This window comes from Aotus nancymaae, unplaced genomic scaffold, assembly GCF_030222135.1.
Source record: "Aotus nancymaae isolate 86718 unplaced genomic scaffold, 86718_ANA_hifiasm-v0.15.2.pri h1tg000057l, whole genome shotgun sequence".
Lineage (NCBI taxonomy): Eukaryota > Metazoa > Chordata > Mammalia > Primates > Aotidae > Aotus > Aotus nancymaae.
In genome coordinates, this window is record NW_026988471.1 from 35,736,836 (window position 1) to 35,758,893 (window position 22,058).

General features: G+C 36.5%; 1 protein-coding gene across 2 annotated transcripts in view; it reads right to left on the reverse strand.

Annotated features, from left to right (window-relative positions):
- The window catches only part of STRN (striatin), a 133,048-nt gene that overhangs the window by 64,884 nt on the left and 46,106 nt on the right, over positions 1-22,058 (reverse strand). For both annotated transcript variants that reach the window (XM_012475494.2, XM_012475493.2), the window contains exons 2-3: positions 17,851-17,954; positions 9,372-9,445 (exon numbers count right to left, since the gene is read on the reverse strand). In XM_012475494.2, coding sequence (XP_012330917.1) covers positions 9,372-9,445; positions 17,851-17,954 — 178 coding nt within the window. The remainder of the gene's footprint in view (positions 1-9,371; positions 9,446-17,850; positions 17,955-22,058) is intronic.

Consider the following 22,058-nt stretch of genomic DNA (forward strand, 5'->3'; position numbering starts at 1 on the left):
TTACAACCTCAAAGATAGGTACTTAGCCTCATTTTAAAGATAAGAAAGCTGAGTTTTGGAAGGTAATTTTCAGGTTAGAAACACAGTGGTAAGTTTTGAACTTCTGTTTCATTCCAGAGCCCGAGCATTTTCCTTCACATGATATCACTACATAGGAAATTAGAGAAATACATGAATAAAAGTAAGAATTAAATCTTGCATGTTTGTTTTTCTTCTAAAACAACTCTAAATAACTACGCTTAGTTCTATGATATACCAAAGAAACAGAAGCAGAGTAGACTGGAAAGGCAGGTAGAAAATAAGGGGAATTAAATTAACTTCAAAAAGAAGCTAATTACTTTATGATAACTTCAAAGAGCATATATGTAAAAAAAAAAAAAAAAGAAAGAAAAAAAAAGAAAGAAAGAAAAAAAGAAGGAGACAAAAGCAATATCCCCAAACTAAGGGAAAACAAATACCTCTTGTTTCCACTGACCACAAATTCAGGATCTGGGTATGTAACATAGTATGTTCCAATATATCCCCTTCTTAAGTCAAGTTAATAACCTGTACTAGCCAAGTAAAAACATTTACATTGCCATTTCAAGACTTCAGATGTGAAATGAAGTTTTGAGATCATTAAATCTCCCATCAGAATACGGCTAAATCCTTTCTTTGCCATCCTCAAATATACTCAACTGCTTGTGCATATTTTGGCAGCCAGTGATATTACAAAAGTGTGATACAGTAATTCAATGGAATACTACTCAAGAAGAACAAAGAATGAATTACTGATACAAACCAACATACACAAATCTCAAATGCATTATTCTAGGTGAGATAAGCCAGAATCAAAAAGCTACATTCTGTAAGATTCTGAAATTCACATGACTTTCTAGAAAAGGCAAAACTACAGAAATGGAAAACAAGACTACTGGTTGCCAGGGGATTAGAGTAGAGAGGTAGAGAGTTGTGGATAAAGAAAACATGGCACATATACATCATGGAATACTATGCAGCCATAAAAAAGGATGAGTTCATGTCCTTTAGAGGGACATGGATGAAGCTGGAAACCATCATTCTAAGCAAACTGACACAAGAACAGAAAACCAAACAGTGCACGTTCTCACTCAACAAGTGGGTGTTGAACAATGAGAACACATGGACAGAGGGAGGGGAACATCATATACTGGGGCCTGTTGGTGGGTGGGGGACTAAAGAAGGGATAACAGGGGGTAGGGTGCTAGAGGAGGGATAGCATTAGGAGAAATACCAAATGTAGATGATGGGGTGATAGATGCAGCAAACCACCATGGCACATGTATAACTACATAACAAACCTGCACGTTCTGCACATGTATCACAGAAATTAAAGTATAATTTAAAAAACAATAATAATAATAATATAAAACTAGAAAAGACGAATCAATGGAATAGAGTAGAAAGTTCAAGGGGATTATTTATAAAAAAAAAAACACTAAAAAGGGTGACTTTTATGGTATGTAAATTATATCTTAATAAGAATCAAATAAGAATGCACCCTATCCTCTTTAAAAAAAAGTGTTTTGTTTTTTTGTTTTGAGACGAAATCTTACTCTGTCTTGAGGCTGCTGGAGTGCAGTGGCACAATCTCAGCTCACTGCAACCTCCAACTCCCTGGTTCAAGCGATTCTCCTGCCTCAGCTTTCTGAGTAGCCAGGATTACAGGCATGCACTACCACGCCCAGCTAATTTTTGTATTTTTATTAGAGATAGGTTTCACCATGTTGGCCAAGATGGTCTCCATCTCCTGACCTTGTGGTCCACCCTCCTCGGCCTCCCCAAGTCCTGGGATTACAGGCACAAGCCACCACATCCAGCCAAAAAAATAAGTATATTCTTATACTGAGATAAAATCTGACTCGCTAAGTAACATCTGAGGTTACGGCTGAGCGCGGTGCTTCATGCCTGCAATCCCAGCACTCTAGGAGGCCAAGGTCGGTGGATCCCTGGAACTCAGGAGTTCAAGACCAGCCTGGCCAACGTGGTAAAAATATAAAACATCTCTACTAAAAAACACAAAAATTAGCTGGAGGCTAGGTGCGGTGGCTCACCCCTGTAATCCCAGCTACTCAGGAGGCCGAGGCAGGAGAATCACTTGAACCTGGGAAGCGGAGGTTGCACTGCGTAAAAATCACACCACTGCACACCAGCCTGGGCAAGAGAGTGAGCCTCTGTCTTAAAAAAACAAAAATTAGCTTGGCATGGTGGTGCATGCCTGTAATCCCAGCTACTAGGGAGGTTGAGACAGGAGAATCATTTGAACCCAGGAAGTGAAGGTTGCAGTGAACCAAGATTATGCCACTGCACTCCAGCCTCGGCAACAGAGCTAGAGACTCCATCTCAAAAAAAAAAAAAAAAATTGAGGTTAAAAAAAGAAACCCAAAGTCAAATAGCTCTTATATTCCTTATTCAGGGTAAACTCACAGTTCTTTCCATGGTCAGTAAGTAGTCATCAACTATCACATTCATTCTTGCCTTGCTGAGTTCAAAAAGTGACGTTATATAAAAGTGAGGATTTTAATATAGATAACAGTTTAATTTCCTGGTGATATCAAAAGTATTTGACTGCTATTTCCAGTCAAACTGGAGTAATAGACACTAGATTTACCCATCTGCTGAAACAACTATAAAACAAAACAGATGAAACAATGGTTTTGAAAACATTGGACATCACGCAACAAAGGACAGTAATACCTGAGAGAACAGGGAAGCAAACAGGTGAACCTCATGACCAACCCAGACACCACCTAGATAGTTATCAGATCATAGCCCAGGGAGGAACAAAAACAGTATCTGAAGAAATAATGGCTGAAAAGTTCCAAATTCCGTGAAAACTATAAACCCATAGATCGAAGAAACTCAATCCCAAGCATAAGAAATATGTAGGAGGGCTAACTATACCAGGTAACAATAATAAATAAAATCATTTAGAACCAATGATAAAGAGAAAATCCTAAAAGCAGCCAGAAAAAAAGGTCACATTATATACAGAGGAACAAAAATAAGGGCAACAGCAGATATCTCATCAGAGATAATGCCTATGAGCAAAAATAAAGACTTTTTCAGACATAGAAAAGCTGCAAAAATTAATTACTAGCATTCCATATTACAATATATGTGAGAGGAAGGCTTTATGGTTGAAGGAAAATAACGTGGAAACACAGATCTACACAAAGAAATTAAAAGCATTGGGAATTTTTTTCATATTATTATTTAAAGATCTTTAAAAGACAATAGACTGCTGGAAAAAAATAAATGTAGTGTGTGGTTTATCACATACATAGAAGTAAAATACATGACAACAATAGCACAAAGACTGGAAGAAGAGAAACGGAAGTACACTATTATAAGGTTATTGTACTATCCATGAAGTGGTATATTATCACTTGAAAATAGACTGTAGTAAGTTAAAGATGTGCCTTGTAAGCCCTAAAGCAACTACTAAAATAAGAGTTATTGCTATTAAGTCAGCAAGAGATAAAACTGTCTCAGGGAAGGGCCGAAGAAAAGGAGAAAATATATATATATAAAAGATATAAAATTGAATCATAAGAAATATCTGATTCATTCAAAAGAAGGCTGCAAAAGAAAGAAAAGAAATTGGAACAGACTGAACAAAAGGAAACAAACTACAAAGGTGGTAGCATTAACCTAACCGTATCAGTAATCATAATAAATGTAAACGGTCTAAACTTCTCAATTGAAAGACTTTATCACACTGGATACATATATTCAACTTTCAACAACTACCTGGCTTCTAACATTAAATAAGAGAGACTGAAATATCAAAAATAAATAGATTTTAACATAGTCTGATACAATATTCTCCTAAAGTAGAAATATGATGGTTTGGAAGTGGGACTAAAAAAAATTTAGAAAGGAAAAGTAAATTTTCATGAAAAATGTTTCAGAAAATGTCTGAATTATCAGTTTCAGGAAAATATGGTAAATAGATAAAAGAACAAAGAATGAAAAAAAAAATCCCTGCTTCCTTAAGGGTTATGCTATTTGAATATACCCTTTCTGCCACTTCCTAGTCCTTATCACTGTCATCTATAAATCCCTAGATAACCCTCCAAATCTGGCTCACATGCTTCTGCCACCAAACTTCTACATCATCTTGAATGAAATCAACATGCATGTAGGTGATCCACTTCTGCCTCTCCACAGCCACCACCCTCCCTAGCTGTCATATCTTAGGTCTTGTCATTATGAAGAACTATCATAGATGCAAACTGATTCTCTAAGCATACCCGTCAGGCTCAATTACTCCCAATTCACTAGTTCTTTTTTCTTTCTTTTTTCCCTAAATTCACTAGTTTTTTAATTTAGCTGGGACCTCTAGCCAGGGGCCAGCACACTACTGCCTGCATGTCAAATCCAGCCTACCACCTGTTTTTATAATACAGACACGTCCATTCATTTATGTACTGTCTATGAATGCTTCCATGTTACAGTGGCAGAGTTGAGCAGCTGCAATAAACAGCCTGCACATCCCAAAATATTTACCATCTGGCCCTTTAAAGTTTGCTGACCTGCTCTAGACCAGAATCTACCCCTTATTTTTAACTCACCCATTAGCCAGCCTCCTTGTGTCTTCACTTCCTTCCCTCTCCAGTTTTAGTTCATGGGTTATCATTTCAATCATTCCTTTGCCAATTTTTTGTCCCTTTGTCTCTCCACGAATTCGTGAATTCAACTGTTAACTAACTGCATTCTCTCTGACTTCACCCAGGCTACCAAATGTGCAGCTACTGCCTCTACATACACTCATGATCACACACCTCAACTGGACCCTTAGCTTTTCTCAATCCTACTATTTCCTAGAAAGTTAGTCTTCCTGTTTACCATTAGCATTTAAACCTTCTCTACTTTTCTTAAACACCTGACCCACTCTCAGCAGATAATCCTATCTCATACATAAAGCTATCATTTATGGACATTTCCTTAAATATAATCCTATCTCATACATAAAGCTATCATTTATGGACATTTCCTTAAATATCCACCACCAAACAGAAATCCAAATCTATAAACCTGTTAACCTAACTTCCTACATTCTCTCTTGGTAATGATAAAAGACATGCTCTTCCTGCCATTCTCCAGCTATGCTTGGAATCCAATCCCTATCACTTCTTCAGATTATCTTCCTATTTTGAGTATCTCTACTCTTTCCCTTTTATAGGTTACTCCTCTAAGACACATAACACACATGTGCATGCGTGCATGCACACACACACACATACACGTGTCCTTCTAGCTACTGCCCTCTAATTTCTCTTTTACCTTCACAACCTAAGCTTCCTGAAAGCTGACTATACTCACTTTGTTTCTGCCCTCACCTCTCTCCTAAAACTGCTTAAAGTTCTCAGTGTCCCGTGTGTCACAAAGTCCTAGAGATATTCTTCAGCCCTCTGGGAATTAATCAGTAGTGTTGAACAGTCCTTCCTTCTGGAAACCTTCTCTTCTCTTGGTTTCTTTGGTCTCCTGGTTTTCCTCCTACCATTAATGTACTCTGTATCAGGTTCCTTTTCATGTTTCTATTCTTCTACCAGTCTTTTAAATGTCATTCCTCAGGATTCCATTTTATGTAATCTTACCTCACATACAGTTCCTGGGTGATCGTTTCGACTCCAACGGCCTTGAGTGCCACCAGTACCACATGTTGATGTCTCTCAAATTTATGTATCAAACACATCCATACTTCTGACTTGAGCTCCAGATCCACACACTCAACTGTCTACTAGCCATTTTCACTTGGTTATTCAAGAAATAAATCCAAAACTGAACCCACCATTTTCCAAGCCTACTTCTGGTCTAGTTGCTTAAACTACAAATGTGGGAGTCACTTCTGACTCATCCTTTTTTCACTCCCTACATCCAATCGAAAAGTAGTTCCTATGCTTGCGTTGGCAGCACATATACTAAAATTGGAATAATAGAGAGAAGATCAGCATAAAATCAAATTTATATATATAAAAAAAACTAGTTCCTGCAGATTTTACTTCCTAAATATTTCCTGAATACGCCCTTGTCAAGGAAACCTTCCTCATTCGCCCAAGTTGCTGCAACAGTCCTCTAATCAGCTGCCTCATCTCCAACATTGCTCCTCTCTAATCCATATTCCACACTACAGCCCATGTAATCCAAGAGTAAACCTGATGATAAACTGTAATTAAGATCCTGGCTGGGCGCGGTGGCTCATGCCTGTAATCCCAGCACTTTGGGAGGCTGAGGCGCGCAGATCACAAGGTCAAGAGATCGAGACCATCCTGGCCAACATGGCAAAACCCAGTCTCTACTAAAATAAATACAAAAATTAGCTGGGCGTGGTGGCATGCGCCTGTGGTCCCAGCTACTCAGGAGGCTGAGGTGGAGAATTGCTTGAACCCAGGAGGCGGAGGTTGCAGTGAGCCGAGATTGCACCACTGCACTCCAGTCTGGCGACTGAGCAAGACTGCATCTCAAAAAAATAAAATTAAATTAAATTAAAATAAAAAATAAAAAAAGAGATCCTTCAAATGCTTTCCTTCTTCAAATGCTTAGAATATTCCTAAGCGTGAACTACTTAACATGTTTCACAAGGCCCTTATAACATATTTTACCCTCCAGCTAACTAACTCTCTATCTACATCTGGAAACATTCCTTCCCTCCTCCCACTACTATCCAGGTATCCTATTTCTCAAACGTGCTGTAGTCTTACCTCAGAAGCTTTGCTGCTAATACTCTGCCTTTTTCCCATCTCCCATTCAATTCAACAAATATTTAGTCAGTCTACTTGCCCTAATTCCTACTTGTCCTTCAGATGTCAAAATTAAACATCACTTCCTCCAAGAAGCCCTTCTTGACCACTTGACTAGATTTGTGCTACTGTACTCAATAACACTTATTATTTCTCCATTATACATGTCATATATTATTGTAATCACTTCTTTAACTGTCTATCTTCCCTGTAAAAATCCAACAGAGCATTGTTGTCTTAGTCACTGGATTTGGTACTGGATCTGAAAAACTTTCCAAAATGAGAAAAATACTATAATGTAATTATTTGTAAGATGAATGGATGGTTAGAAAGATAGATAGATGGAACGATACTAGGTACTAACTAAGTATTGTATACTGAGAATAACTAGGCATTGTATATTAAGAAAATAAACATTAGAGTTAGGTAGTATTCCCAGAATATTTCCTAGTTTACAGATCAGGAATGGAGTAACCATAGAGAAATTAAGTAGTATCACGGCAATTTAAAATGTTGGGGCAGAGTCAAATTTGCATCTATCTGCTTTTAAAGCCCAAACACTTTCTACTGAGCTGTGCTATTTACTTATAAACTTTTAAAAAAGTTTTTAAGAGACAGGATCTGAGCCAGGTGCAGTGGCTCATGTCTGTAATCCCAGCATGTTGGGAGGCCGAGGCAGGCGGATCACGAGGTCAGAAGATGGAGACTATCCTGGCCAACATGGTGAAACTCTGTCTCTAATAAAAATACAAAATTAGCTGAGCATGGTGGCATGCACCTATAGTCCCAGCTATTTGGGAGGCTGAGGCAGGAGAATCACTTGAACCCAGGAGGCAGAGGTTGCAGCAAGCTGAGATTGCGCCACTGCACTCCAGCGTGGCAACAGAGTAAGATTCCATCTCCAAAAAAAAAAAAGAGAGACAGGATCTCACTCTGTCACTCAGACTGGAATGTAGTGACAAAATCATAGGGCACTGTAACCTAACCTCAAACTCCTGAGCTGAAGTGATCCTTCCACCTCAGTCTTCCCAGTAGCTAGAACTACAGGCATGTGCCACCATGCCCAGCTAATTTTTAAATTTTTTTTTGTAGAGACAGGGTCTTGCTATGTTGCCCAGGCTGGTCTCAAACTCCTAGCCCAAGCAATCCTCCCACTTTGGCCTCCCACAGTGGGATTACAGGCATTAGCCACTGCAGTCAGTCATGTTTACTTATAAACATTTTTAAAATATATTGCACCTAGGCTTCTGTTCTCTTAAATTGATATCCAAAACTTAAGAAATAAAAACCTTTTAAGGTCAGTTAATATCATTTTAGAAAAGTTGTTAACAAATAGCCTAGATTTTTTTTAAAAATTATTTTGAAATGTACACATGTCTCAGATTATAAGAACAGACACTCAAGTAAAAGACAGAATAATTTAAAAACAAAGGAAAAAAATACACCAGTGATCAACTGCATTGCTCTAGATCTCAAGCATTTAATATTCAACTGAGAAAATGCATTAATACATTACTACAATGAATCTATAAAATTGGCAGTACATTTAGAACTCATTTTGGAAAGTTCTTTCATACATCGTCAAATATAGAAGCAGTATGATAAAATGGTAAGAATATGTATTCTGGAGTCAGAAAGACCTAGATTCAGCTCTATATTCTATCATTACTTAATATTTGTGTGACGTTGGGCAGGTTTCTCCACTTCACTGAATTTAAATTTCACATATGTAAAATGCAAATAAATATTATCTTTATTGAATAACTATTTTAAGAATTAAAGTGAATATATATATATATAAAGCCTCTAACACAAGGTACATATTTCATTAAATGATATAAATGAACATTAATGTCTTCAGATACCTAATTGGGAAATTTAATCTGAAATTATGCCAAAAATGTAACTATCTGAAACATGACTGATAACTTTTGATTAATTTTTGTCATTCTTCCCTAATATCTACTTAACAAGTGAATCATATCTATATTCCTTAATATCTGATTATTTACAAGTACTATTTTGCATTGTTTCATGGTATGAAGAAGTAGGAGAAGGAAAAGGAAGAAATAACTCAAAAATGTAATAAATACTTAAGCTGTTGTTAAAACATGTTCTAGTTACAGAAACTCCTGTCGACAAGAAAGACTGAAACAGTTTTCCACCTGAAATTGAAGAATTAAGTTTATGGGATGAGGAATTCCTCTGTGCTTTAAGAAGAAATCTCTTATCTCCGTATTTCCTACTCTTTCTCAGGATTTCAAGGAAATGATGTACTTTGTACTGCACATCTCGAAGTTCCCATTAATGCTGGGCAGACCCAGCAAGACAAAGTTATGTTGGTGCATGTTACTCCATGAACTCTGATCCTTTCAGTAAGTGTAGAACTTAAGCAGAAAATGGGGAACTAAAAGAAAGGGCAAGAGGTTGGAAGGTGGTGGAAAACGATCTAAATGACACTAAATGATTGGTGCCAAAAGACAAGCAGGTCAGAAAAAATAACTAACATGCAAATAATTAGAAACTTACAGTTATAAACGTTGTTGCTAGAAAATACTAGACATTAACTTCTTTTTATCATTTAAACTTTCTTTAAAATTAGCTTACCAGAATCATAGCTTGGGGGCTTCATATCTCCCTGATTCAATTCTGTCCCATATTTCAACTTGTGGTATTTGGCTCTAACAAAGAAATGAGAAAACACAAACCATCTTAAAATATATTTAAATTAACTTTCATATATGCAATAGTAGTCATAAGTGTTTAGTAGTCTGGGCTGAACACTCCTAGAACTTTCAAAGGCTCATAGCTTTCCATGGTGTCAAAGCTGTAATACAAAAGCGCTTGCCTTTTTCGTTGTTGCTGTTGTTGTTATACCATCAAGTATCCTTATAACAAAATAAAGGAATAACTCTGGGAATCATAACTCTTCTTTCTGTAATAATAAAATGAACTATATAACATCCTAGTTTCTGTAGTATTCATATTTTCCTGGTATCTGTCAAAGCTAATTTTACTATCAAAAACAGTTAAAAAAAAAAAAAAAAGGTTTGGATTGTGAAATAAATTTGTAAAAGACTTTTCTCAAAAAAAATTGAGCTTTTTAAAAAGAAAAATCATCTACAATATTATGTGCCTTGTCAGATAATCATGATTTGCCAAATATGCATTATACTGTATAATCCAAGGGTGAGGGGGACTCCAGCCCAAATCATCAATGTTGAATAAGACATTCCAGTAGAAATGAATTTTTTTTCGAACTAGTCAAGATATCCTTTGTCTTTTACTCAAAAAGAACTGTAAATGAGAATAAAACTGTCTTGTCTTATTTTCAAAGTTGACAGAATGTCATCATTCTGGTTAACAGGATTTAACCATCTGATTTAACCATCTCGGATTTAACCATCTAAGACTAGAAAAATAACTCAGCTAATGTAGAAATTTTTAAAAGCGTGACTAAAAATGGCAATACTTGCTTAATACATTTGTATATTTTCACTTGTTGTCTCCCCAAAATACTGAGACCACTTATAATAAATATTCAATGTGTTAAGACTGGGATATTAATATAAACAACAATAATTTGAAAAACCAAAATAATAAAGTAATAAAGGAAGGAAAGCATAACAACCAAATTTAAGGTTTTTTTTCTTTATAAAAACCTAATTGAGCAGCTACCATTAGGTTTTCTTATAATTTAAGAAAAGTAGTGGCCAGGCACGAGGGTTCACACCTGTAATCCCAACACTTTGGGAGCCAAGGCAGGTGGATCACCAGAGGTCAGGAATTTGAGACCAACCTGGCCAACATGATGAAATGCTGTCTTCACTAAAAAATTCAAAAATCAGCCAGGTGTGGTGCTGCACACCTGTAATCCCAGTTACTCAGGAAGCTGAGGTGGGAGAATTGCTTAAAGCCAAGCAGTGGAGGCTTCAGTGAGTGAGCCAAGATCGTGCCACTGAACTCCAGCCTGGATGACAGAGTGAGACCCTATCTCAAAAAAAAAAAAAAGAAAAAGAAAAAAAGAAAAGTAGAAAGGAAATGAAAAATTATTTGCTCAAATATGTAAAATATTGAAATCTTTGATTATTTTGCAAAAATAATCATTTTGCAGTCACAATAGAAAAAAAAACAACAAAGTTTTCTATAGAGAGGAATTCTAAGAAAACCTATGAAAATTATAGACAGCTGACGTCCTATTTCTTAAGGTAGGTTACATGAGTATTTTTTACAATAGTCCTTATATCTTCACATATGTATGAAATGTTTTACAGTAAAATGTACACAATAAGAAAAAAAATACTCGTATGCCAACGAACTGATCTCTTAAGCAAAAAGTAAAACGTACAAAATACTATGTATGTCTCCATACATTTTTTAAAAGTTACATATCTATTGCATATGAACCTTTTTGGAATTATACATAAGATATCAGTTAATAAGATATCCTTGGGAAAGAAAGTCAATGAACTGAGGCAGAAGGGAGACAATTTTGTTGTTATTTGGTTAATTAACTATATGTATATATATTTAATTTTTAGTAAATGTGTTTGGTCCAAATTATTTAGAATATCCATTCACAATGTGTTTCTTAACCACAAAGATTTTGTCACTGGACTAAATGTTTGCAAATCTAGTTCATTGTATTTGTAATAATACTGATCATTGTAAGGTAAGATTTACAGACATTAATTCAACTTGCAGTTACTAGAAAGTAAACAAGGTTCTAAATGTAACTATCAATCTCTTACTTTTCCAGAAACACACTTCATTTACCATAAGACAAAGTAATAATACCTGCTAGAAGTCAAAATAGCAACTGAATGTAACTAGCCTGAAGACAGATTATATTAAAGCTTTTAAAATAATAGTGGCAATAAAATGTTATGGAGTTTATATCTTCTATATATATGTTAAAAAAGAACATTTTCAAACACAAAATACTGCATTATAGTGCATTCTAGTGGTCTGAGGAAAAACTACAACAGAACTTACAAAAAGGGAATAGAAAATATTTTTCAAAATTGTGACACATTATAAACATTTTATTTTAAAAATTAGACAAAGACAAAATATGTAAAGAACTGTTGTGTTTACCACAACCTATGGCCCCTTAAACCAAGGTCTCCCTACAGATTGTTACATTTGCTGAAATGTATTTTTCTCACAGAAACCTCCTTAAGCTTAACAGCCTTTTGAAGCTAATATGTGAAAATATCTTCTCACCCATACCGTTTTCCACTGTTTTAACACTCAGCTCACTGTGTTAACCAATCTTTCTTGTTTGCTATTCTTTTTCTGTCTAATTCTGCCTGTAAGATAAATAAGCAGATCTTATGTCTGTTAATAATTTGATTAATTTCAATGAACTATTACTGAATTCCTATTATTTAACAGGCACGGTGCTGGCTGCTGGGACAACCTACAGTTTGTAGTCAGGTAAGGGTGGAAGGTGAGGGTATGCATAAGAGATAAGAATGTAAATAACTACAGCATACTGTGTAAGAGTTATAAGGGCTATAACAAGTATTACAAGAATGCAGATAAGGGATTATATAATTCGGTCAAAATTGGTGTCAAGGAAAGCTACCAAAAAGAAGGTAACACGTGAGATTTTAGCTAAATCTCAAAAAAGCAGTGGGAGTTTTCCAATCAGAAAATGGACTGGTGGAGAGAGCATTTCTGTCAGAAGGAACATCTTAAGTGGAAAGCACACACACACACACACACAGTGGGTCAAAAACCAGCAAACAGTACAATTACACCCAAAAGGTATGGAAGGAATGGAGTCAGAGATGGGACAGAAAGGGCCTAGTTATGAAGAACTTTACTAAGAACTTGAAATTAGCCAGATATTTTTAAACAGGGATATAACAGGATTATCATATTTGTGTTTTAGAAAATGAATTCTATGGATATGGAAGATGAATTAGAATATGAAATACTAGAAGCAAGGAGGACAGTTAAGTTACTACAGTAGGGTGGACAGAAGTGGAAGTGAATAGAGAAATTTAAAAAACGGTAAAATTTTTTCAGAATTATATTTTATACAGTATTTGAGGTTCCTCAGCATAGATGTTCCTAAGTCAACCTCAGATTATATACTATGTAATCTTGAAAATTTATATGAAATTTTATCACACATTAAGGAATGCTTTGATAAATCCACTGCTAGATAAGTAATTCTTCTGTAACATTAACAATTCAGTTTTACTTCTGGATCCTAAAGTGGGACTACTTAGAAACCTATCTGCAAAAATCATGCAAAGAAAATCATGTAAAATCATAATCTTTACTTAGGCAATTATAGGTAAAATGACAAGGTATCTGGAATTGCATTAAAATAGCTCAAGGTGAAAAAGACTGACAAAAACATTAGCTGTTAAAACTTGGGGCTGTATATAAAAGATACTAGTTTCTCTCTGAGTATATTTCAAATTTTCCTCAATAAACTTTTTAAAATTTCAAGTCAAAGAAATCCTTTTTAAAAATTTCTTAGTTCATTACACAAATAGTGCCATAACATCAAGAATAATCCCAAATCATTCCATAAACTTCAAAAGATATAAAACCAGAAACTCTTTTCCAGGAGCATCCCATTTACTTAAGGAAAAGAAGAAAAATATCTTCACTAGATTCAGCCAGTTTCTTATCTCTACTGCTCTTCAGAGCCAAATTTCTTAAAAAAATAAGCAACTCTATTTGTCCCCACTTCATCCTTCTCAGCCTTCTATCCTCTGATCTAGCTCATGTTCCTGCTGCCTTACTGAGGCTGCTTTAGTAAGGATACCAATAAGCTTCCAACTGACAACTCCAAATGACTATTTTCAATACACAACCTACTTGGAGTCTACTTAGCATCTTCAATTATTGACATCCTCCTTTAACTCACTTCCAAAATACTACTCTCTTCTCCTTCCTTCTCTATTTCTTTGTTGGCTCTTCTTCCTCTGCTTTTTCCTCAAGTATTTCTACTTCCTGTCACTCCTTCTAGTTCTCTGTTTCCACAAAACTTGTTCTATCAACTACTCCTTTCACTTCATTTACAATAATACTGATGATTCCCAAGTATATATCTCTAATCATGAGTCCCCTTCACATATCTGCTCTTTAATTCTTATTTTAATTCATTCGGTATCTTTTTTCTCCCAAAGATGCCTCTTACTGTTTACATCATTTGATATCTTCTAAAACTCTCTCATAATTCATATAGTCCTTCCTTCAAGCCAGAAACCTGGGAGTCATTCTCAAATTATCTTTCTCACTCACCTGCTGTACCATCTCCAAATTTTTATATCATCTTCAGATTTTATGGATTCTACTGAAAATCTTTTATAGTTGATGTGTCTCTATTTCAGCAGCTAGTATGTTATCATTTCTCATCTTAGACTATTACAATCTTTCTGCCTGTGTTTACAGATATTTCCAGTCCACCCCCCACATTGAAGTGAGGTGATCTTTCTAAAATGTATTTCATATACTACATCTTGCTTAAAACTGCCTTTCCAGACTGGATCCTGGACCAGGAAAAAAAATGCTATGAAAATCATTATCAGAACATCTGAATAGGCCTTGCACAGTGGCTCACGCCTATAATCCCAGCACTCTGGGAGGCGAGGTGGGTGGATCACCTGGGTTCAGGAATTCGAGATCAGTCAGACTAACATGGAGGAACCCTATCTCTACTAAAAATACAAAATTAGCCAGGCATGGTGGTGCATGTCTGTAATCCAAGCCACTCAGGAGGCTGAGGCAGAAGAATCGCTTGAACCCAGGAGGTGGAGGTTGCGGTGAGTCAGATTGTGCCATTACACTCCAGCCTGGGCACCAAGAGCAAAACTCTGTCTCAAAAAAAAAAGAAAGAAAGAAAAAAGAATATCTGAATATAGACTATATCAGATAACCGAATATCAATGTTAAATTTCTTTAATTTGATAATGTACTATTATAATTATATAAGGAAATGTCCTTGCTTTTAGGAAATATACACAGAGGTAGTTAGGGGCAAACTAGCAAATGATTTAGGGGAAAAATGATACCTATAGAGAGAGAGTAAACACAATAAAGCAAATATAGCAAAATGTTTTCAATTTGTGAATCTAGGTAAACGGTATACAAGATTCTTGCAACTCCTCTACATAGTCTAAGATCATTTTAGATTAAATTTTTTTTGGCTGGGCATAGTGACTCATGTCTATAATCACAGCACTTTGAGAGGCTATGGCAGGAGGATTGCTTGAGCCCAGGAGTTCCAGGACAGCCCTGGCAACAGGGCGAGACCTTGTCTCTCTAAAAAATTAAAAAATTATCTGTGTGAACTGGAGTATATCTGTATTCCTGGCCACTCGGGAGGCTGAAGTGGGAGGATCGCTTGTGTCTAGGAGGTTGACAATGCAGTGAGCCATGATTGTGCCACTGCACTCCAGCCTGGGCAACAAAGCAAGACCCTGTTTCAAATAAACAAACAAACAAAATTAAACCTACCATATTCCCTGTTATATGTAAGATAAAAGTCTGAACTCCTTGGTTAGGCTCTCTGTGATCTAACTCTTGCCTCCTTCTACCATTATCGGTCATCAAGTGAGAGGAGGACCACAGCCAACATCCTACTCTCCACACAAAGTGATCACAAATTTCTGAACACACCAAACTGCTTTCTTCCATGTCAAACATGTTCTCTCTACTTCCTACACCTTGTTTGCCTGGCAAGCAATTTCTTATTCGATACTATTCAAGCCTTACCTCCTCTAACTCTGCCCTCCTTTCTACTTTTATCTTCCAGATGAAAATAACCACTCCCAGCCACACATGGTCACTCACGCCTGTAATCCCAGCTCTTGGGGAGGCCGAGGCAGGCAGATTACTTGAGGTCAGGAGTTCGAGACCAGCCTGGCCAATGTGGTGAAACCTCGTATCTATTAAAAACACAAAAATTAGCCAGGCGTGGTGGTGGGTGCCTATAATCCCAGCTACTCAGGAGACTGAGGCAAGAGAATCACTTGAGCCCAGGAGGGGAGTGAGCCGAGACAACATCACTGCACTCCAGGTGGGGCAACAAAGTGACTCTGGAAAAAAAACAACCACTACCTTCTTTGTGACTTCAATATATCTTGTACACTTCTACTGTAGTAGCACTTATACTTCACTGTACTTTTGTGGTTTACAAGTCTGGATACACACACACCCCATTCCTGGTTACTTTAGTATTTATGTATTTTCAATTCTCTTGCCTTATAAGATAGTATAATGTACTGGTAAAGAGTACAGGCTTCAGAACCATACAGATTTAACAGATCTGAATCACAGCTTTACTACAGCTCCACTACTCTACTCAAATTACTTAGTTTTTAAGTCTCAGGGGTTGATACACAGTAACCATCCAATAAATAGTTGTCATAATTAATGTTATTATTCTGTCTCTTTGGTTAAGCCTGTAATTTAGACAGCTTAAAATCTCGAATACTTGGCAGTGCACAGCAGCTCACGCCTGTAATCCCAGCACTTTGGGAGGCTGAGGTGGTGGATTACCTGAGGTCAGGTGTTCAAGACCATCCTGACCAATATTGTGAAGTCCCATCTCTACCAAAAATACAAAAAAAGTAGCCGGGCATGGTGGCATGCACCTGTAGGCCCAGCAACTCAGGAAGCTGAGACAGGAGAATTGCTTGAACCCAGGAGGTAGAGATTGCAGTGAGCCAAGATCACGCCACTGTACTCCAGCCTGGACAACAGAGTGGAACTCTGTCTTTAAAAACAAAAACAAAAACAAAAAAACCTTAAAGACTCCCAAATTATGTACTTTTAAAAATGGTTTCGCTTTCCATGTCCCTAATACAGCTTTCCATCAACTTTCCCAAAGTATGAAAATAAACACCTATTTTTCACTAAGAGGTCAACCTACTTTCAATCTCTTATACCAATGAAAGATTCTACATGAAGATGAACACAAGTTCTAACAAAATTTTATTTCTTTCTTATTATTCATAACTATCATCTATTTATCTAATTGCATCTAAATGCTATTTTATTGCAAATATCCCTTTCACCAACTTCAAAAAGAGAAAAAACAAGCACCATTAAAAACAAAGCAAAGAAGTAGCAAAACAGATAATTCCAGTATCACCTATAAGTACTCAGTTATCTAAAAAAAATAAACTGTCTCAGATTGTTGACAATAAAAAAATCCAAGGCCCATTCATTAAAGCAAATAAACAACTCATGTAACTTCCAAAACTCTCAGTCATGACCTATTTTCTTTTACTTGTGACCCAAATTTAGTTACTTGACTATCTTAGACACTAGCAAAATAGAAAGGTAAGATAAGCTTCTGGAGAGATAGTAATGACTGACAGCAAAGGAACAAAATACATACAACAAAAGTCTATATAGAATCTCAACACAGTCTGCTGGAGCAATTTTTTTCTAAAGAAAATACATCAAATTGAATAATATTAAATGACAGGAAAAGGAGCAAACTTTATAGAAATTTTCTTTACAAATCAAAAACTTTCAACTTTAAAATGAATGGGTACTGACAGTTCAGGGAGCACATCTGTTTCTTCAAAAAGGGCAGAGTAGGAAAACAAATGTTGCTAATTTTCAAAAAATCATATAAATCCGTTTTTTGATCATTATTATTCATAATAAAATTAACATATTACAGCCATTCATACAAATGTTTACTACATATACTCCAGAATTCAAGCAGTATTAACATTTAAATTTATTTTAGGAATGATGAAAAAATTATTCCTACATTTAAGAGAACACCATTTTGGCTGGTCACAGTGGCTTATGCCTGTAATCCTAGCACTTTGGGAAGCCGAGGTGGGCAGACCACCTAAGGTCGAGAGTTCAGACCAGACATGGAGAAAATACAAAATTACATAAAATACAAAATTAGCTGTGCATGGTGGTGCATGCCTGTAATCCCAGCTACTCGGGAGGCTAAGGCAGGAGAATCGCTTGAACTGGGGAGGCAGAGGTTGTGGTGAGCCGAGATCGCGCCATTGCACTCCAGGCTGGGCAACAAGATCAAAACTCGGTCTCAAAAAAAAGAATAGCATTTTTTATTTTACTGAATTACCTTTCCTGTTTAAGAGCATACTCCAACATTTTGATCCTCCTCACAAGATCCTTCTTCAAATTTTCTTGGCCCTTCCTTTCTCCCTGTAGGAAGGCGATCTGGGCCTAAGTAGGGGAGAGAAAGACAAAATTCAGTTTAGACCAAAAAAAAAAAAAAATTTTTTTTTAAAGTCAGTAAAGAACTTGTGGAATTCAGAACAATTAGATGCAAATATATTTCCTTTACATATTTGTCACAAAGTATATAAAAATACAAAAATGCACTGACTGCAAGGGGAAAAGGGGTTTAAGTTAGAAAGCAGGAGGATGACATCTATATGCATTTTACTTCAGACTAGGGATTTTATAACACATAGTCCATATCATCTAGAGTCTACAATCTAAAACAACTAATACTGCTGGGCACAGTGGCTCACACCTGTAATCCCAACACTTTGGGAGGCTGAGGCAGGCAGATCACTTGAGGTCAAGAGTTTGAGACCACCCTGGCCAACACAGTAAAACCCCATCTCTACTAAAAATACAAAAATGAGTGGCACATGGTGGCACCTATAATCCCAGCTACTTGGGAAGCTGAGGCAGGAGAATCACTTGAACCAAGGAAGTGGAGGTTGCAGTGAGCCAAGATCATGTCACTGCACTCCACTCTGGGTGACAGAGTGAGACTCCATCTCAACAAATAAAGTAAAATAAAATAAAACAACTAATATTAATGCAAATAAATGCAAGATGTACAGAATACTTTGATAAAGTGTTTTGTCTTTTTGCCATTAACCGAATTTCTTTTTTATAAAGCGGGAAGGGGGAAAGTAAAGCCAGTTCTTAGAATCCCCTTGCACAAGCTTCATCATATATTTAAACTTTATATCAGATTCCTTAAGTGACTTTATTATGGACCTCCCCTACACACAGTAAACTGCTCCCTTTTCTCAATATCCATCCTTTTTCTCACCAGTCTTGAAATGTAATCCACAGAAAAAAAGAAAGTGAAAGTTGGGAAAAGGAAAATCAGAGACAATGGCCTTCTGCACCTTCCTGCCCCCAACCCCAAGGAATTACTAAAACCCTAAATTTGAACATGAAACAAACTGTAAACAACTTTTAAAGTCAGTAAAACAGAGGGGCTAGGAAAGACTAGCTCTCCAGAATATTGAAAGGACATTTACAATTGAAATACTATCTTTCACATGAGAAACTGAAACTATGTCACAAACACTACTTGTTAAAGTGACTCATAAAACCTCTTAAAAGTCATAAGGACCTCAAAACTAGCTAGAAATTTCACTTTCTCACATGTACCACCACCCCCTGTCTATTATATTGGCCCATTAAGACAGGTAACAATGTTATTTATGTATCTACAGTGCTTTCCATGAAGTAAACAGTAACTTTACATTAAAGGATGACCTTGCCACATTCCTAAGGAATTGTGAGGACTGTCCAACTTAGGTTTAGCAAATGAGCCATTAAACTTAATTCTCATTCAAAGATTTGTTTCTATTCAGTACCACAAGAAACATAAAATCCAACTTACCTAGTCTCTTATAACTGTCAAGATATAGGTAGTGTTAGCTTTTTGTTTTCATTTCAATGTGCTTTAAATTTTACATTTCAATTAAGAGAAGGATTGCATTTATCTTACTGAAATAAAAGTGGTCTGAAAACAATTCGTTTTCAGAGGTAAAGGCACCAAATATGCACAATACTCTTTTGAAATTATACATTCTGCAGTGGGATAATTATGTTACCTAACCAGAATAGTAATGACACATTTAAGGCTGATAAAAATGAAAGTCTTGTTAAAAGGAAATGACGGCCCAAACTGTCAGGTCAAACATGCTTTGGCACAGAATTTTATATGCTCTTTAAAGTGACTTTAATAAAAGTAATAAGCTAATCAATGCAATCAAATACTGAAAATAACAACAGTGTCAATAATCAATTTTGTCCTTTCTATACTCTTTGGCTAGTTTCGTATTTCTGCTACCATCATTGGTCCTGGATGATTCTGAAACTTCAGCCTATAGTACTCTAAAGTCTTTACTGTATATGTTCAACTTCAAGCATAAGAGAAATTACAATTAAAAGTATTATCAGAGGCTGGGCACAGTGGTTCAGCCCTGTAATTGCAGCACCTTGGGAAACCGAGGAGGATAACTTGAGCTCAGGAGTTTGAGGCTAGCCTGTGCAACATAGCGAGACCACGTCCCTACAAATAATTTTAAAAATCAGCCAGGCATCGTGGCAGGTGTCTGTGGTCCCAGCTACTCGGGAGGCTGAGGCAGGAGAATCACCTGAGCCCAGGAGGCCAAGGCTGTAGTAAGCCATGATCATACCACCACAGTCCAGCATGGGTGACATAGTGAGACCCTGTTTCAAAAAAAAAAAGTATCAGGACTAGGCATGGTAGCTAATGGCTGTAATCCCAGAACTTTGGGAGACTGAGGTGAGAGGACTGCTTGAGGCTGGGAGTTTAAGACCATCCTGGCCAACATACCAAGACATCTCATTAAAAAATTAAAAATATAAAAAATAAAGTACAATCAGATTCCTCCTTTTCCATTAGACAATAAAGTTCAGTAATTTAATAATATGTTAGAAAACAGACATTTATATGTTAGCTGTGGTGGTATAAACCAGTTTCACTTTACAGATGACAACCAGCAATATCTGTCAAATTTGTAAGTGCACATACCCTTTAAACAATTTTAGAATGTTATCCTTCAAATATATATTTGTACACATGTGGAATTACATAAGTGACTGATAAAACACAGACAAGAATATATATACAACCCAAATGACCATCTAAAGGGGACTAGTTAAATAAATTATGAGTATAATTGAAAGAAAATTAGGACCTAAACTAAGACCTCTGAGAATAAAAACTATGATAATGTCAATCTTTTACCTTTTTTTCTCTACAGAAGTGGGAAGATAGAAACAAAAAGTCTCAAAACACATTCCTACATAAAAAAGCTAATTCCTTCTGTAAAACAATCGGAGTCAAAAACATAATAATTGGTATAAATTCTTACTCTTTCAAAATAAATGTTAAATTCCAGCTAAAAAATCTCCAGATATGGTAGTATACTGCTCTTTGAATTATTTAAATGAAAAGGAAGGGCGATGGTGGGAGACATAAAAGAAGAAAACAACGAAAGGCAGAAAAGAAGGGAAAGAAGAAAGGTAAAAAGAAAAAGAGGAAAATAGGCCAGGCACAGCAGCTCACACCAGCACTCTGGGAGGCTAAGGCGGGTGGCTGGATCACTTGAGGTCAAGAGTTTGATATCAGCTTGGCCAACATGGTGAAATCCCATCTCCACTTAACATATAAAAATTAGCCAGGTGTGGTGGCAAGCACCTGTAGTCCCACCTACTTGGGAGGCTGAGGCAGGAGAATCACTTGAACCTGGGAGGTGAAGGTTGCAGTGAGCTGAGACTGTGCCACTGCACTCCAGCCTAGGCGACTAAGCAAGATTCCACACCCAGCTAATTTTTGTATTTTTAGTAGAGACGGGGTTTCACCATGTTGGTCAGGCTAGTCTCAAACTCCTGACTTCACGATCTGCCCACATCGCCCTCCCAAAGTGCTGGGATTACAGGCGTGGGCCAGTGCGCTTAGCCTTATTAAAGCCATTTTAAATGACCTTGTACTCTTAAAAAGGGTTAGGATTCAAAATTGAAACCACCGAGAAGTATATTCAAAATGAAAAATACACAAAATTCTTGGGTTGGACACTTTTCAGTAGCTTTTCAGTTACTTGCTATGGAAAGTAAAGAGCATTTGATTTTACAAAAATCTAAAGTAAAATATTATAAAACTTGACTAATTTAAGGTTCTCATCTTTCAGTTTGAACACAAACTTCAAAGTAATGGAGGAAATATATAAGTAAAAGTCAATTATATGGTTTACTTAAGCTAAGAAACAGTGTACAATGAAGTTTCAATAATCTGCTTTATGTCTTAATGCCTTCTATAAACTACATCTATTCCCACTGAAAAGCTCTGGTTTATATCATACTCTTAAATCTAGGCTGCTAGTTTTCTCTGGCACATAATCACTGCCTCTAGCCCTCTCTATTAAAGACAGTGTCAATATCAGGCTGGGCTCAATGCCTCATGCCAGTAATTCCAGCACTTTGGGAGGCCGAGGCAGGTGGATCACCTGAGGTCAGGAGTTCAAGACCAGTCTGACCAACATGGTG